Below are 17,839 nucleotides of genomic sequence, written 5' to 3'. Positions count from 1 at the left end.
GAAATGACTTGAAGGCACACAACACATGCACACACATACCATCTAGTTCACATTCATCGATAATTATAGCTGTGTGTGAGATTTCATCCTCCACAAGCTCATCTAAAATCTGTTCAGTCCCACCTTAATTGGGGGCTTCTCTTGCCCCATCTTGTGACAGCAATTTCCATAATTATATCTTGTGGGTGAAATGCTCCTTTTCCTATTGAACACCATCCCATGCCACAACTGCATTTCTGTTGACAGCAAATTCCCTTTTCCTCCAAAGGGAAGGCAAATATTGCTCCTTTCCTCCCCTGGAGAATCCAAGACTTTGCTTGCCAAGGATAATTCCATGGTTTCACAATTTCTTCCAAAAGGTAGCCAGTGAGACTGACTGCAGGATGGTTATTACCTGTTTGTCTTCTTTTCTGTGTGAACGCCCAACATTTGGGGCTTTCGGAAAGGGAGCAAGCGCTTTGTGTGAAGAGAGTCAGAGAAAATAATAAGTCAGCTGCTTGAAAGGAGCTTTAAATATCTCCAACCTGGTGTTTGTTCATGGGATTTGAGTTGGACTGAGCTGATGTTGATCCCTTTGTGCCCAGACGGTGGTGCGTGCTTTACTGCTTAGTGCTCCAGCTGCATTTAAGAGATAGTCTAACTGACAGGATGGCTATGACAGATTCCCATTACATTGGGTAACATGTGGAGGTCAGGATTAGGACTAACACCTGTTAGACAGTCTAATGCCATCTTCTTCTTCCTCGTCTCCTTTCTCTTTTGCCACAAAGTGCCCCAGGCAATCTGTCAAAAGAATGATGAAAATCCTAAAAATATTAGCTAAAGAAATGGAAGCCTGGAGAGATTCTGCAACAGCTCTGATTACAGAGTGCTGGACCCAGATGGTTAATTGAACTCCTTTTTTTTATTGATCCATGTCTCTCCCTTCTTCTCTCTTTCTCTCCTTTTTGGAAGAACTCCTCTCCGCCCTCCAACCAATTATTCATATCCACCTCTTGTGCTCATCTTTCTTGGATTCTTTGACCCCTGGAAGGGATGTAGATTTTCTTGCATGTAAGAATGAAAACTTTCAAAGGTTTTCTGCCTTCTGGGTAAACACTATCAGAGTTTTGTGCATTTTGACATCCTCTTTGTGTGTGTGTGTGTGTGTGCGTGCGTGCGCATGTATGTGTGTTTGGGGACTTTATTTTACAAAAAATACCAAAGTTCTTCTTCAACAAAAATGTAGGGGCTGTACAGACTGCCCCTTTTAGTGCCAGATTGGGGCCATGGCAACCACACACCACAGCCCTGATCTTGCCTTTCTGTGGCACAAAAAGGATCCACAAAAAGCAGCTCCTTTCTGCACTGAAGAAAGGGCACTGTAGCTGCTAGCACCATGGCTTTTTGGCACTCCTTTGGCAGTGCAACATCTAGATGCAGCACCAGAGGAACACTGTGATGCTGCCTGTTGTGTGGTGTGGTCCATGGCATCACACCGGCCTGGGAGAGAAAGTCAGGGTGTGCGTAGTATGGACACTATGCCCCAACTTTGCCCCCAGACTAGCCTTAAGAACCAGCAACCAGATTGGGCACAGAAGGCATATTTAGCACCCAGTCAGGATGTAAAGAACATGGAAACATTCTGGTATTTCACCTTGATTGTCAGCTGAATAGACCTCCTTTGACCAATGAGATTTCTGGCTCAAGGGACCTTTTTGTAGTCGTAGAGCAAGACACATTTTTACAGTCAGCCCTTCTTATATACAGATTTTTTATACATGGATTCAAGCATCCATGGTTTGAAAATGTTCAAAAAAAGTATAAATTTCAAATATCAAACCTTCATTTTCCATTTTTATACGGGACACCATTTTGCTATGTCATTATATTTAATGAGACTTGAGCATCCATGGATTTTGTTATCCATGGGGGATCTTGGAACCAAACCCCAGCATTATAACAAGGGCCCACTGTCCTAACATAAAGCAGTTATAACTCTAGGTTATGAATCTGTAACTGCAATAGAGAATACCAATTGACATTTCTTTTAATTTACTCATAACCACATAATTTTTAATCCATGGATTCAAGCATCCACAGATAAAAAATATTTTAAAATGTACATTCCAAAAAGCAAATCTTGATTTTGCCATTTTATATAAAGGGCATTGTTTTACTATGCCATTGTATTTAATGGGACTTGAGCATCTATGGATTTTGGTATCTACAAGGAGGGGGAGGGGTCCTGGAACCAAAACCCAGCAGATATCAAGGGCCCACGGTATTCCACCGATTATTTTGCCATTGGTTTCACTGTTGTCAGATTTTTACCTGCCCTCAATTGGATGCTGCTGCTGCTGATTTTAATGGAATATATTCTGTATCTTCATTGTTTTCTAAAAACATTTCTGCAAGGAAGCAAAACTAATAGTGATTTGCCTGCCGATGCTGAGCTCTCCATCTTAGAAACAGTTCTGGGGTCCCCAGGATTTTCCTCTCCATCCTATCCCTGTTCAAATAACACATCTTTGAAAAAGTCTATCTTGGTTATTTCAAGAGGAAATCCATGGCAGTTGCAGGAATATCCCTCCTGCTGAAGCTAATAAATAAATATATAGATAAAAATTCAATAAAGCATTTGCAATAGTGACTGTTTGGCAAGCCAGTTCATTGGATGGTTAACACATCCATATGGATTGCACAAATTCTGCTATATTATAGTCAAACACACATCATTTCCAATAAAGGGAACACATTTGCTGTTGATGTGCTATAAACCACAATGTGAGAAGGGGGTTATCATAACCTTGGGTAATAAGAAGCCTGTTAGAAAGAGACGTGGCAGCCTTACCATAAAGGAGCTCCACTCTGAGCCATTATTCTAATGCACTCCAACAGCACAGTTCAGTGAAGAATTTGGCAAATTAATTCTGCAGAAGTTCTTTAAATATATTTGTAATGCGCACAATAATCAATTGATGTGTAACCTGTACACACACACACACACACGTACATGCATGCACACACATGTACACACATATACACTAAATCCAAACAGTTAGTGAGAGTCAAGTTTGGAAATCACATTTTTCTGTGTAATACCATATGCAGTATACTTGTGTATAGGTCAACCTCGTGTATAACTCAACCTCGTGTATAAGTCGAGGGTAGGTTTTGGGGCCAAAATTCTGGATTTTTATATGACCTGTGGATAAGTCGAGGGTAAAACTTGGGGGCATATAACCATAGATGTAAAGGATGTCATGCTCCCTCCTCCTGCATCTTCCCAGCCCAGATGCCCCTTCCAGAAACAGCCAGTCTGAGGCTTAGGGAGTGAACAATCACTCTCCCTGCCATCTTGTTACTCGTGTATAAGTTGACCAAGGTTATTTGGGCCAATTTTGTAGTATAATTTATTTTAACTTATACACAAGTATATACAGTAATTAAAGCAATTTGGTGAGGGAGTTCTCTATTTGGGCGCTTTATAAAAATGCACAGTCCTTATATAATGTGTTTTCATAAAGTTCTGGGTCAAGATTCTGGACTGAGAGATGTATAACTACTGTATGGAGAAATACTGTACATCTACAATGTAGAAATAACTTGAATAATCCCATTTCACAATGGTGCACAACTTCTATCCAATTTCTATCCACAGGTGTAGGGCAATTTATGCTGCATATGTCATCAACAAGAGAGGCAGCATGGTTTAGTGGTTTGAGTGTTGGACTAGGAGTCAGAGAGACCAGGATTCAATTCCCAAGTCAACCAAGGAGACTCCCTGGATGGCCTTGGACAGTCTCTCAGCCTTAGAGGATGGCAATGGCAAACATCTGCTAAATAAATCTTGCCAAGAAATCCAAGGATAGGATAGTCAAATATCAGAATCATCTGGAAAAGGCATAGCAGCCAACAACAACATTTTGGGCACTCTGCCGGTGCTGCTGGTTGCTGCATCCGGGAACTGCAGCGGTCAAACCGTGTGGTTTCCGAATGCAACAAAAAGAAGCTGCAAAAAGCAGCTTCTTTTTGCGCCCCGGAAGTGGCGCCGCAAGTGGCCAATGGCGCACTCGTGACGTCACTTCCGTCACGGGATGTGTGGACACTATGCATCCACGACGTCAAGATGGCGGCGCCTGTGTAGAACGGGCGCTGCCGTTTTGTACGTCCCCAGGATGTACTAGGGTTAGGGGTGTGCGTAAAGCACGCCCTTTCCTAACCCTAGTACATCCTGGGGACGTACTTTACGCCCGTGCGGAATGGGCCATGGTCAACTCTTTCCATAGGAGAACTTATGCATGGATAAGATGTCAACAAGATTGTAGCCAATATATCTGTTGGGACCTTTGTCTTATGGTACCAGCTGTTTGTTTGTAAAACCACACACACACACACACACACACACGGCATGTAGTTGAAATACGGGGAGATTGTTTACATACATCTTGTCAGGCAAGAATGTTGCAGAATGGCTTACTTGTAGGCCCATTACTGTGTAGATGAAGGAACTGAATGTGGCCCTAGAAGACTAAAATACCCGATTTGAATACATAAGGTTTCCTGGCACTCATTATGATGAAATGCTATGCACAGTTCTATGCACCCCAGTTCAAGATAGATGCAGACAAGCTTGAACATTTTTAGACAAGATAAATTGAACTGGTAAAAGGTCTGCAAAACAAGCCCTATGAACTTAGGGAGCTGGGTGTGTTTAACATGGACAAGAGAAGATGAAGAAGTGATATGGTGGCCATATTTCAGACTCTGGAGGGATATAATGTTGAACATGAGGCAAGCGTGTTTTTTGCTGCTCCAGATATTAGAACATGAGCCCATGGGTTCCAGATACTAGAAAAGAGATTCTGCTGAAACATTAACATGAACTTTTTGGTGGTAACATCTCTTTAAGAGTGGAATAGACTTCAGCGGAGGGTGATGGGCTCTCCTCCTTCAGAGATTCTTAAATGCGTTGGATGGCTATCTCTCAGAAATGCTTTAGTTGTGTCTTCCTGCATGGTAAAGGGGCTCTTCCAGCCCCTTCCAACTCTATGATTCAATGGTACGATGGTTCTACAATTATCTGATATCACTTTTGTCTGCATAAAAGAAGAAATTGATTCCCTATGAAAATATCCATTGTATAGCCCCTTAGGTAAGTAGGGGAGTGGGGTTTATCTTGCCTCCAAAATCTGTATATTTTGCAAGGCTTTTAAAGGATTTTGGTAAATTAAAAACAGATAAACCATGCCTATATTTATGGGAAGGAGCAAGAGTAAAAATGTTTCTACTTGAAAAACGCACACTAACACATTGCAAAAACATCAATGAAAAAATGCATCAAAATGCATCCACGAGTGAAAATATGTACACACATGTTTACTTTTAGGGGAGAAAATAGTCATGAAAATATGCATAATTTTTTTCTACAAGATGTAGAAAAATGATATTTCAACAGAAAATGGTAATTGGGATGGAATGTGAATACCAAAGAGAACTAGAGAAATGAGACTGAGAGCTTTACAGATTTTCTGATCTCTAATTCCAGATGCATTGTGGGAGGAGAACTGTAAATTGCCCCCGTCCACTACTCTCAACTGTCCAATGACCCATGTGCCAATTTCTACCCCTCCTCCCTGTCTGGTTTATTGCATAGAGGCTGCAACTCACTGGTTGCTTTCTGTTAAAAGATTACACCCGTATCCTGCCTTTCTTCCAACTTTTATCAGTGTAATGTACATGAGTGTTCTCCTCTGCATTTTATCTTCACAACTACCCAGTGAGGTAAGTCAGGTGCTGGTTCAAGGCCACCCAGTGGGTTTCATGTTTCAATGGTGACTGAACATGGATCTCCGAAGTCCTCATTGGACATACTAACCACTTTGCTTCCCTAACTTTTGCCAGTTGCATTATCTCAGTTTTACATCACTAAGCACAGATTCTTGAGCATCTGTTGTTATTGTTTTGTGCCTTCAAATCATGCCTAACTTATGGTGACCCTAAGGTGAACCTATCTATTAGAGAGCTAGGCCAAAACTAACAAAATGAATTTTATCATAAGTGTAAGGTACTTCACTTAGGTGGGGAAAAAAAATGAAATGCACAGATATAGGATGGGGGACACCTGGCTTGATAATAGTACATGCGAAAGGGATCTAGGAATCCTAGTAGACTGCAAGTTGAACATGAGTCAACAGTGTGATGAGGCAACTTAAAAGACCAATGCAATTCTAGGCTGTTTCAGTAGACATAGAGTATCTAGGTCAAGGGATGTAATAGTACCACTCCATTTTGCTTTGATCCCCTGGGCACCACAATTCAAAAAGAATGTTGACAAGCTGGAGTGTGTCCAGAGGAGGTATATCAAAATAGTGAAAGGTCTGGAAACTATGCCTTATCAAGAGCAGCTTAGGGAGTTGGGTATGTTTAGCCTGGAGAAGGTGATATGATAGCTCTGTTTAAATATCTGAAGGGACGTCATACTGAAAATGGAGCAAATTTGTTTTCTATAGCTCCAGAGAACAGGCCCTAGAGCAAATTGATTCAATCTACAGGAAAAGAGATTCCACCTAAACATTAGGAAGGATGTCTTGCAAGTAAGAGTTGTTCGACAGTGGAATAAGCTGCCTGGGAATGCAGTGGAGTCTTCTTCTTTGGAAGATTTTAAACAGGTTGGATGGCCATCTCTCAGTAGTGCTTTGGGTTGGACTGGATGGCCCTTGAGGCCTCTTCCAAATCTATGATTCTATGGTTCTATCATGAGGGTTTCTTGGCAGGATTTGTGTGAAGGATGTTTGCTTTTGCCTTCATCTGAGGCTGAGAGAATGTGATTTGCCCAAGGTCACCCAGGGGGTCTTCATGGCTAAGGGGAGACTTAATTCCATGCCTTTTAGAGTTCTAGTCTGGCACTCAAACCACTTTACATATGCATAATTTCACTTCTGGAAATGGATGAACATTTTTTTGCCAATGTTGAACATCCACATTCAGTTCAAAGGTGTGGAGGTGTAGTTGTGTATGTTTGTACCATTCCTTGTGTAGATGTGTACTTTGCATGATTGTGCATGGAAGGTCATAGAAACACTGCCATTCAACACAAGAGATACGTAGAACAATCAGTGCATAACTGTCTATGTGGAGACATACACTATACAACCGCAATGTAGGATCTAAAACTGTCCTAAAACTGTCCTAAGACTGCCTTGACTTCCCCGGAGCATTGTAGTTTGACAAGGTGCTGGATGTTCTCTGTCTCCTGCTCGATCCCTGCCACCATAACCACCATTCCCCAGATTCTTCTCCAAAAGGGGATGACAGCTGAACCAGTTTCAGGGTAGTATGCATGACATTTCCCTGGAATTCTGCCCAATGTGAAATGTGGCAGTTTATCGCCTGGAGAAATTTCAGGGAAGCAGCAGCAGCAGCAACAAAATGTTCAGTAAGCCTAGCAACATTCTCTGTGTCTTCCACGGGTCCCTGTTAGAAGTCTGAAGCTCAGGTTCTTGTGATACAATTACCCCTGGGAAGTGACCATCATTTTGAGCCTTCACAAAAAGTCACTGACCAAGTTCCTAGAGTGGGGTCAAGGAGCATAAATCTCCACGTGTGATGGATTGATTGTGCTGTGCAGATCTCCTTGCCAAATGGCAATGCTACACAACTAAATCAGGATACTGTATGTGCAACCAAATTCACAACCCAATCTTTACATGCTTCTATTTGCAGTGTGAACCCAGAATCAACAACAACTCTGTTACTGTATGCAGAGAGATCTTGTAGCACCCTTGAGACTAACTAAACAAAGAAGTTGGCAGCATGAGCTGTTGTAGAATTTGGCTCACATTTACAATAACAGAGGTCAAATATATACATAGCCGTGTTAGTCTATAGAATCAGTATGTTCCAGAAACCTCAGTGATAGGTTCACCTTAGAATTGTCATAAGTTGGAAACAACTTGAAGACACACAACAATAACAATCAGTACTTAACCGATTGAGCAGAAGAGTTTCTAATGGGGTAGGCTGGTTCTTTTATTTGAAAACATGTTTTAAAATGTTTCAAAATTAATTAATTTTAAATAGGATTGCCTATTTAATATTTATACACTGTGTATTAGTTATTAATTTAGTTTTTATCCTACAGTGCAAGCTGCCTTGAGTCCCATATTGTGGGTAAACGGTGGGATATTAATTAATCATGCTAATTCAATCATTAAAGAAACAAAAACAATCTAATTATGGGCTGAAATCCTTCTTGAGCAGACTAAGTATAACTTTACACTCAGGGAGATACATGACAATTGTGCATTAGTTCATTGCACTATTGCACAATGGAATATGGAAAAAAATGTGAAATGCATTATTGCAATGCCCAGTTCACATTTGCATGAGTAATGCACAAAATCACAACTGCATGTGTAATGCACTGTGGCACCATATGCACAATGGCAATACATGTTCAACTCTGCTTCCACGACCTTCAATTGAATACGGACATTATGCCAACTTCCTGACAGTAAGGGCTGTTCGACAGTGGAACAAACTCCCTCGGAGTGTAGTGGAGTCTCCTTCTTTGGAGGTCTTTAAGCAGAGGCTGGGTGGCCATCTGTCGGGGGTGTTTTGATTTGGATTTCCTGCATGGCAGGGGGTTGGACTGGATGGCCCTTGTGGTCTCTTACAACTCTCCGTTTCTATGATTCTATGATTATATGTCTAAAAAATACAACCAGGTGTAAGTCACTAAGAGAATGCCAACCATGATTTTACGTCATATCTCACACATAATTACATCCTTAATGTGGTATCTAAAATGCTCTGCACATATTTGAGTCCAGTGTGATCCCTAGAAAGAGATAAATAGCATCTTCTGTAAGTCTGTAAGAAAGACTTACAAAGACTCTCTGTTCTGCACCAGCTAAAGGTCCTAAGGAAGCAAGTCTCATGTGTGTAATTCAACAAGAACCTCAATGAGCACTCAGTCACACATCCTACCTCTGTTTCCACACCATCAGAGAGAAATAGGATGTTTTGGGTAGCCTCGCGTGCTGAAGAGGCTGGAACACCATGCAAGACAACACAGGCTCTCTGAGAATCACCCTCCTTCTCAATCCCCTCAGTGCCAAGCATTATCTACACTTGAACTTCAAGTAACCTTTGGACTTTCTTTCACATACTTCCCTTCTCATTCACATCAAAGAGCTCAGGTTTGTATTTTGGAAAAATGATAAAAGACAAAGAAAGAAAGCCAGAGGCAGAGGAAGGAAGGAAGGAAGGAAGGAAGGAAGGAAGGAAGGAAGGAAAGCCATGGACAATGAGAATCTGTCCCATTTGTTCAAAGGTCAGATTATCTCTCCACTCTACTTGTTCTCACCATTGTAATACATCCAACAGTATTTTACAGGGCTTTCCAATGTTCAAAATACTTCAGTACAGAGGTCAAAATCATACCTCAGTGCTGTAGCTTCAATAATGTATCAATGAACCATCTCCTGATATAACCCTTGAAACCCAGCTTAAAAGCCAATTGGCCTCCCCAAGCTATACACTTCGGTGGTGCTGGTGAGCAGGGCACTGCAGGTTGATGTGACCAGACCTCTCCCACCAGCAAATGACAAAGAACAAAGTCCTTGCTTCTGCCCACTCCTCAGAACCACATAACTCTGTTGCTTAGGACATCTGACTGGCTTTTAAGGTGGGTTTCCAGGGCATTTGCAGTCATGGCAATGGTTCCACAATCACAAATGTGAATACAAAGTGATTTATGGTGACCCTAAAGCAAACTATCATGGGGTTTTCTTGTCAAGATTTGTTCAGAGAAGGGTTGCTATTGCTTTCCCCAAGGCTGAGAGCAAGTGACATGCCTAAATTCACCCAGTGGGTTTCATGACTGAACAAGGAATCGAACTCTGGTCTCCAGAGTCATAATCCAATACGCCACATTGGCTCTCACAAGAAGCAGATACAAGGCCATAAATCTACCTCATGACATTGTAAGTGCCTCATAGGATATCAGCCAGACTCCCCCCCCCCCCCATAGCTGTTAACAACTTCCCTGCAAGGTGAGTCAACCTTTCCACCTGTTGAAATTGCAGATGCAGGGAATCAACTACTTAACGGGAAGACAATACTGGCACAAATCCTATGGCATTAGTGCATCTGCTCTAGTCAGGACCAGCAATTGTATTTAGGTGAATGTGATTTAATTGGTTAGCAAAAAAATAAATAAAAAATGCTTTTATCTCTTGTCCTCATTTATATTGATTCAACAGTGCAGATGGGTTGGGCAGAAGGAACTGACAGACAGGGAAAAAGGAAATGAAACTTTTGTTTGGCCCACAGTTCCCAGATACCCCCAGCCAGCATGGTCACTGGTCAGACCTGCTGGGGGATTCTGGAAGCTGTAGTGGAAAAAGCTCTGCCCACACCTGTGCTATGCCTATAATTTCTTGCTAATCTCTTAGTTATTATGCAAGACCGACTTGGTTTCAATAAGAAATTAGACCTGGGCTGATTAGGCTTGTTTGGGTGGGGTTATCAGCTGCGTTGCCACAAAACTGATCTAAGGTTCACATTCAAACATCCGACTGATAATGATAATACTTCAGGAGAGCTTAATTGGGGATATATCAGAACTACATTTTCTTTCTACTGTTCTTTTTCTCCTGTTACCACATATAAATATATCCCCTTCCTAATTGGATAGAAACTTCTGTAGGCAGCAAAGCTAATGAGCAGAATGTGTGTTGTTATTTTTTTAAAACAATAACAACAAATCAGCCACCATGAGACTTTATTGGATTTTCCCCCTTCATTTTGATCCCAGTGACATTAGGACTGCACTGAGAAGAATACTCCAGGAGCATCCTGGAATATTCTGGCCCTGGAGTTACTCCAATATCCCCTCCCCCCATTACCTTGGGGAATCCATTGTGACACTGTGCAGTTGTTTGTACATAGATCTTGCATCAATCACATGGCTGGGTGCCTTGTTCTGACCACAGAGTAAGCGGCTTACACTGGTGGCAGCAACACCAGACCACACAACAGGATGCATTGTGAACTGCCACCCGGCATCACAATTGTGAGAGGATTTTTGCACTGTTTTAAGGGGATATATGGTGCGTTCAGAGCAGAACTGGCTGGATGTTATCTTGACAGTTTTCACTGCAGAATTTGGGATTGGGCCTTGAGACATTAGGCTTACTTGCTGTGGGAACCAGGACAGGACATTTTATTTGACCCATGCAGACAGAGCCCAAGTTCTTAGAAATTATACTAAGCAAAGGTATGTGCATTTTCTTCATGTATAGATTTCTGTTATTCCTCAGATGACTTTCCCTCTGATAGAAATCTAGATTGGAAGCTCATTGGGTCTGGGATACCTTTTAGTTAATTTATTATTATTATTATTATTATTATTTTGGTAAGTGCTATGGACACACACACTACAACTGGTCAGGCCCCACCTGGAGTAATTTCTCCAGTTCTCAGCACCACAATTTAAAAAGGATGTTGAGAAACTGAAGCATGTCCAAAAGGAGGGCGACCAAAATGGTGAAGGGTCTGGAAACCATGTCTTATGAGGAACGACTTAGGGAGCTGGGGATGTTTAGCCTGGAGAAGAGAAGGTTAAGAGGTGATATGATAGCCCTGTTTAAATACTTGAAGGGATGTCATATTGAGGAGGGAGCAAGCTTGTTTTCTGCTGCTCCAGAGAATAGGACCTAGAGCAATGGATACAAGCTACAGGAAAAGAAATTCCACCTCAACATTAGGAGGAACTTCCTGACAGTAAGGGCTGTTCAACAGTGGAACAGACTCTCTCAGAGTGTAGTGGAGTCTCCTTCTTTGGAGGTCTTTAAACAGAGGCTGGATGGCCATCTGTCAATGGGGATGTTTTGATTGAGATTTCCTGCATGGAAGAATGGGGTTGGACTGGATGGCCTTTGAGGTCTCTTCCAACTCTATGGTTCTATGATTCTAACTAGAGTGCCAAGAAGAACTTTAGCAACAATGTTGTGCATTCAGAAATGATGAAGAACAATGAAAGCACTATAACAGGAAGGAAGGACTTTGTTTGGCTTTCTAAAACTCTTTTTTTAAAAATGGTTCACCTAGTGGGGCCTTATTAGTAACTGGGATTTCTTGGGTCAGTTGCCGTTTTCTTTCAAGACAAGAAATAAGATGTTTTTTTTTTATTAGCCAGATCTTCAACCTTCATCTAGGAAATCTTCTCAGTGACCTGGCTATAAAATCAGAAACATGTTCTCTCCAGGATGCTATGACCTATTACAAAACCTCGTGCCATTCTCCAGAGCTACTATCACTGGCCTGACATGAGCATCATGAACTTTAAGCTGGAGACTCCTGGTGCACAGCAGGAAATCCGAGACCATGCATCTTGGTTGACACTGCTCACTTTTATTTGTTTGTTTGTTTATTAAAAAACATTTCTTTCTCACTTCTCAGACCCCTAGAATTCCCAAGGAAATGTACAAAAGAGGAAAACATTCTCACAGATTAAAGCTATTTTGTGAAATCAGCTCCAAAAGTAGATAATGGCCCGGTCCAAACGGATGGGATAAGATGCCCTCATCACGTGTGAGGGGTGGCACTTCTAGACGCCCCTCATCCCTTGCACGTGACGAGGGCATCAAAATGGTGGCACCCTGTACAGATGGGCGCCATTGTTACGTGCCAGATGCATAGCGTCCGCACGTCATGGTGCCATTATGACGTGTGAGTGCGCCATTGGTGCACTGCAACGTCATAATGGCGTCACAAGAAGAACCCACTTTTTGTGGGTTCTTTTTGGTCTGCGGGTAAGTCCCATGGTCTGGAGGCTGCGGCTTCCCCGCGGACCAAAACTAGGCACCGGGAGACCATATTTTTTGGACTGTTTGTCTCGCGCCAATGAAACCAATGCCCCCAAACTTGACTTGAAACGTCATGTGAAACTGCAGTCTTCACTGCTTATCAGAAGCTCAACAGAGATAAAGCTAAACTGAAATCTTTTGGATGTTCCTGGCATTGCTACAGAGAAGTCTCTGTCTTGCGTCCCCACCAACTTGTCTTCTTGGGGTGTGGGTGTACTAAAGATATGCCTATGCTGACGTTCTTAAATTCAGGGGAGCCTCATACAAGAGAAGATGGCTTTTCAGATACATTCTTAAACCAACATCCAGTATTCCCTCCTTCCTACCAGTATCTTGAGCAATGATTTCCAAACATTGGTTCTCTAGATGTTTTGGACTTCAGCAGCCAGCATTCCTGACTGTTGGCCAAGCTGGCCAGGGCTTCTGGGTGTTGAAGTACAAAACACTTGGAGGACTAATGTTTAGGAATCACTAATCTAGAACAACTGCCGGTGCTCTCATGTGGTGGGATTTACAACAGGGCCAAGTTGTTCTTCTCCTGGCTCTTGCTAACCTGAAGATCTTAATTCATGTTTTGAAAGGCATGTCCCTGGTGTTGACAGTAAGATGGAAACCTGAGCTGCACAGCAATGGTGGTTGGAATGGGATGAGTGTCTTGTACTCATTGCTCCATCTGACCACATACTCATGACCTTAACTTTCTACCACTTTGACTAAGATATTCAGCTTTCTTGTTAGTATGCAGAGTGTCTCCCTGAAACTAACTGTACTGTTCACACCCCGCCAAGATTTATTGCATCCCCCCTCCCTCCACACTTCACTCTTCCCTTGGGTTACAATTGCTCCATTTCCCATCATTGCCCTTGAGTCACACTGTCCTCCAAGCAGCTCCACCAGCCCAGAAGCAAGCACCTCTTTGGGGAATCGGAACAACGTGGCTTCCATTCCAATCCTGGCAATTGGACCTTGCATTATAATGAAACACCGAGATGAGCAATAAACAAGGCAGCAGTGGGGTGAACAAGGGGAAAGTAATTAGCTAAAATACTAAGAGGGTAGCTACCGGGGAGTGTGTGACAGGTATAAATGATTCACACACTCGCACCCTTCCAGAGCCCCTTCCTGAAAGCTGAGGCATCCGCAATGCCAAGAGAGTCTCACAAATTTCTGTGTGCGTGTTGTGTGTGTGTGTCTTTCTGGAACACTGTTCATGACCCGTCTGCTTATTAGCAATCCTGGTAAAGGCGGCTGGTTCACAGGCAACACACCCTCAAGGAGCACTCAGCAAATTGGCTGCTCTAATTATTATTTTGGGTGCATCCTGTTTGACAGGCAGCAGACTGTCTCATCCTCCACCAGTCTCCTCACTCTCTTTCTCTCTCCATACTGCATCAACTTGCATACATCAACTTCAGGAGCTTGAATTCCCTCCATTCTCTTTCTATCTGTCTTTCCATTACCCTCTTCTGCTCCCCTCCACCATGAAGTCAAGTCAACCCACAGTGGTAAGATTTCCAGCAAAGATCAGGAGACATTTGGAATATTAAAAAAGGAGCACAGAAACCCCAAGAAGTTACCTGTACAGTTAAGCTAGGGGGACAGTGTGGGAGTGGGGAAAGTATACCCACTCACTTTATCCAGAGACCAAAGTACCAGCCAAGATTAAAGCAGCCCTTCACATTGGTCCCCATAGATTACAAACCTGGAGAAGTTTGATCTAGCGCTCTGACTGCACACAAGTCATATTTTCTTTACTCTTGGTTTGGATGCACATATGACATGGCATCAGAGCACCACACCAGATAATAAATAAGATGGCATCACACAACACAACCCTGGAATCAGAAATCCACTAATATCACTACTTCCACTGGTATGGGAGGCAAACAATCTATTTTGCCACAGAAACACACCTTCTTAGGAGCGATCAGAGACTGTCTAAACTATTGCCCTCTTGTAATAAGAACATCATTCTTACACAGCCTCTGTGCTCAAGCATATCCAGGACATTACGTTGAAATGAAAACAGGAAGTGTAACATGATTATGCAGGGGTAGCACTTTTGTTTCAACGTTTCCGTACAAACAGAACTGTAGGCAATTTTTTTAAATAAACAAGCCCCACACCTTGATTAAAATAAAACAAACAAATTAAAAGAAGGCCGACAGGGACCACCTAAAATCCCTCCAGGTCAGCTATCAGCCAACTGTAGGCTAGACCAAAGTTAGTTTCTTCCAAAATGGACAGATTCTAGTTCCCTTTGAGAAACAAAAAGAAGGTATAAATCAGAGCAGAATGGGAATAAAACTTTCTGCTCTGGCCTCCTGAGATACCTCAGAAACTCATGCAGCAGTCAAGACCGTTCACATTTGTTAAGTCAGCCAGCCAGGGCCCTTTTCTTAACAAGGCTGTTATTTGTTTCCTGAGCAATTGTATGGCACCTCCCTGCCTTTCAAAATCAAATAATAATTGAATATGAGCAAAAGCAAGGCGAAGTGAAGGAGATTTAATAAAGAGCATCTTTGCGGCAGAGGGGATTTGGCTTTGGCAGTGATTGTGTTACTAATTGATCTACACATGGCCCAAGAGAAACCACAGACAACAATTACACCCCACGTTGGAAGCTAGAAACACAGAACACAACTACCTCCTCGGCTCTCGCTGTCCGCTGGTTTCACCTGGATTGGTCTGTTCATCTGTGAGGAGACACAAGGAGAAAAGAAAGAAGAAGAAAGCAACATTAGCAACTGCAACTCCACCATTGCCTGCTTGGGTTGTCAGTTCAGAGCAACCTCCAACATAAGGTGGACTACTAGAAAGCTACATAACAAAGGTTGCATCTTTTTCTGAGGTCTGTGGTTGCATCCCATTACCAGGGGACTTATTTCTGTTGCTTAGAAAAAACTGCTGGGAAAATTGAGTTCTGTAAAGTCTAGCTGTCTTTAAAGTCACATTTTATAAATACGATAAAGTCAGGTTTCAAGAATTAGACTTGAAGTCACTTTATGGAATCACAGAGTCAGAAGAGATTGCAAAGGTCATTTAGTACAATCCCCTGCTAGGCAGGGATTCACAATGGATTCCTGCCTGACAGTGGGGTGGACTGGATGGCCCTTATGTTCCCTTGCAACCTCATGATTGTATGGTTCTATAATGCTGGGTTTCAAACCTCTAGTCTCTTTGATTTTGATAATATGCTTAAATTTATGACCTCTGCTAATAATATGAGAAACTGAACAGGAGCCCTGGTGGTTGAGGGAGTAGGGCTATGATGTTCTCAAAAGCTCTTTATTTATCTGCACCACTTCATATAAATGGCTGACAGGAATACACAACACATGTAGATTTCAGAATACACAACCTTTTACAGTGGACCCTTGTTATACGCTGAGGTTTGGTTCCAAGATCTCCTGTGTATAACAAAATCCGTGTATGCTCAAGTCCCATTAAATATAATGACATAGCAAAATGGTGTCCATTATAAAAAATGGAAAATCAAGGTAAATTTATACTTTTTTGGAACATTTTCAAACCGTGTATGCTTAAATCCATGTATAAAAAATCCGTGTATAAGAAGGTCCAACTGTATGAGTTTATTTATTTATTTATTTATGACATGCCACCTCAGCCCCTTTATATTGATAAAAAGCCATGCATATTTGGGGGAAGGCTGATACAGTGGATCCTTGTCTTAGGCGGGGGATCTGTTCCGGACTCACCCCCCCCCCCCGTAAGGCATCATAACTCCTGAGGATATGACCCAAACCAATGGATTCAAATTATAATAAAGGAGGTTCCAACTAAATATTAGGAAGAATTTCCTGACAGTAAGAGCTGATAGTGAAAGAAATGGCCTTGGAAGGTGATCGATTCACTTTTTCACTGAAGAGATTTCAAGCTGATTTTAGATGGATGCCTCTAAGGGTGCTTTAGCAGTGGGTTCCTGCACTGGCAGGGGGGTCAGACTAAATGACCACTGGCAGAGAATCAAACTAGATGTCCCTTACAACTCTATGAATCTAAGATCTTGTAGCTATCTGATGTTGAATAGCCATCCCTGTTTTGTCATGACCAATACACTGGTAATGACTCTCCCCCTACTTTGTTTGTCATAATGTCCAAAATCAGGGGGCTATCACTGATAAAGCCATCTTGAGCTGTGAGTCAAGGCTCTCATAATTTTTAATCCAAGTGTGATTAGAGCCACAGTCATATTACGTCTAAGCACGTTTTCCCTCTTGAGACACAGAGACAGCAAAGAACCACTGCTTTGGCCCTCCATCATGTTAACCTACTTGTCCGCCACTTTGATAGCTCCTAAATGCTAAATATGTTTGCTGAGCAATTAGAATAAATCTAGATAGCAGTTATGAAATGCTTTCTGAAATGCTGCAATCATGAAAGATAATGGGGAAAGAAAGGGAGGGAGGGAATGAGGGAATGAGGAAGGAAGGAAGGAAGGAAGGAAGGAAGGAAGGAAGGAAGGAAGGAAAGCAGGCAGTCACCAAGAATCACAGTATCTAATTCCATGGAGTATTCAAGGGGAGTTTTCAGTCTGGTGGAACATATCAAGAGCAGGCATATTGTTCTTCACTAATTTCATTCTCAAAGTGAGCAGTAAGTAATTTTAGCAATTTTCTTCCCACTGCAGGAAAGTATTTAAAAACTACAGTACAGTTTGCAATTTGGGATATTTGCTGCAAAGTTGACACATGACTTTTTATGCAGAAAACAGTGTGTGTGTGTGTCTGTAGAGGTAACAAAACAATCAGAAATATTGGTCGGATTCCTATATGACCTGTTACATTATGTAACTTCACATATACCTAGTTATGTAGCAGAGGCTTTAAGAAACCCCTTTACTGAATTGTGAAGATGTGTAACAGGACACTGACAAGAGCAAGAAATGCATATTGGTGCACAATGCACATTAGTGTGTGATGTATATCGGTGCTTGATGCATATCTGTCCATGATGCGCGC

At 42.1% G+C, this 17,839-nt stretch overlaps 1 protein-coding gene across 1 annotated transcript in view; it reads right to left on the bottom strand.

The window, feature by feature from the left end:
• The window catches only part of CELF4 (CUGBP Elav-like family member 4), an 817,890-nt gene that overhangs the window by 369,079 nt on the left and 430,972 nt on the right, over positions 1-17,839 (bottom strand). The window contains exon 2 of the mRNA XM_042453288.1: positions 15,505-15,553. Within this exon, the coding sequence (XP_042309222.1) occupies positions 15,505-15,553 (49 nt within the window). The remainder of the gene's footprint in view (positions 1-15,504; positions 15,554-17,839) is intronic.

The sequence above is a fragment of the Sceloporus undulatus genome, chromosome 2 (assembly GCF_019175285.1).
Source record: "Sceloporus undulatus isolate JIND9_A2432 ecotype Alabama chromosome 2, SceUnd_v1.1, whole genome shotgun sequence".
Taxonomy (NCBI): domain Eukaryota; kingdom Metazoa; phylum Chordata; class Lepidosauria; order Squamata; family Phrynosomatidae; genus Sceloporus; species Sceloporus undulatus.
Note: the sequence above shows the minus strand (reverse complement) of the source record. Positions and strands in the feature narration are given on the sequence as shown.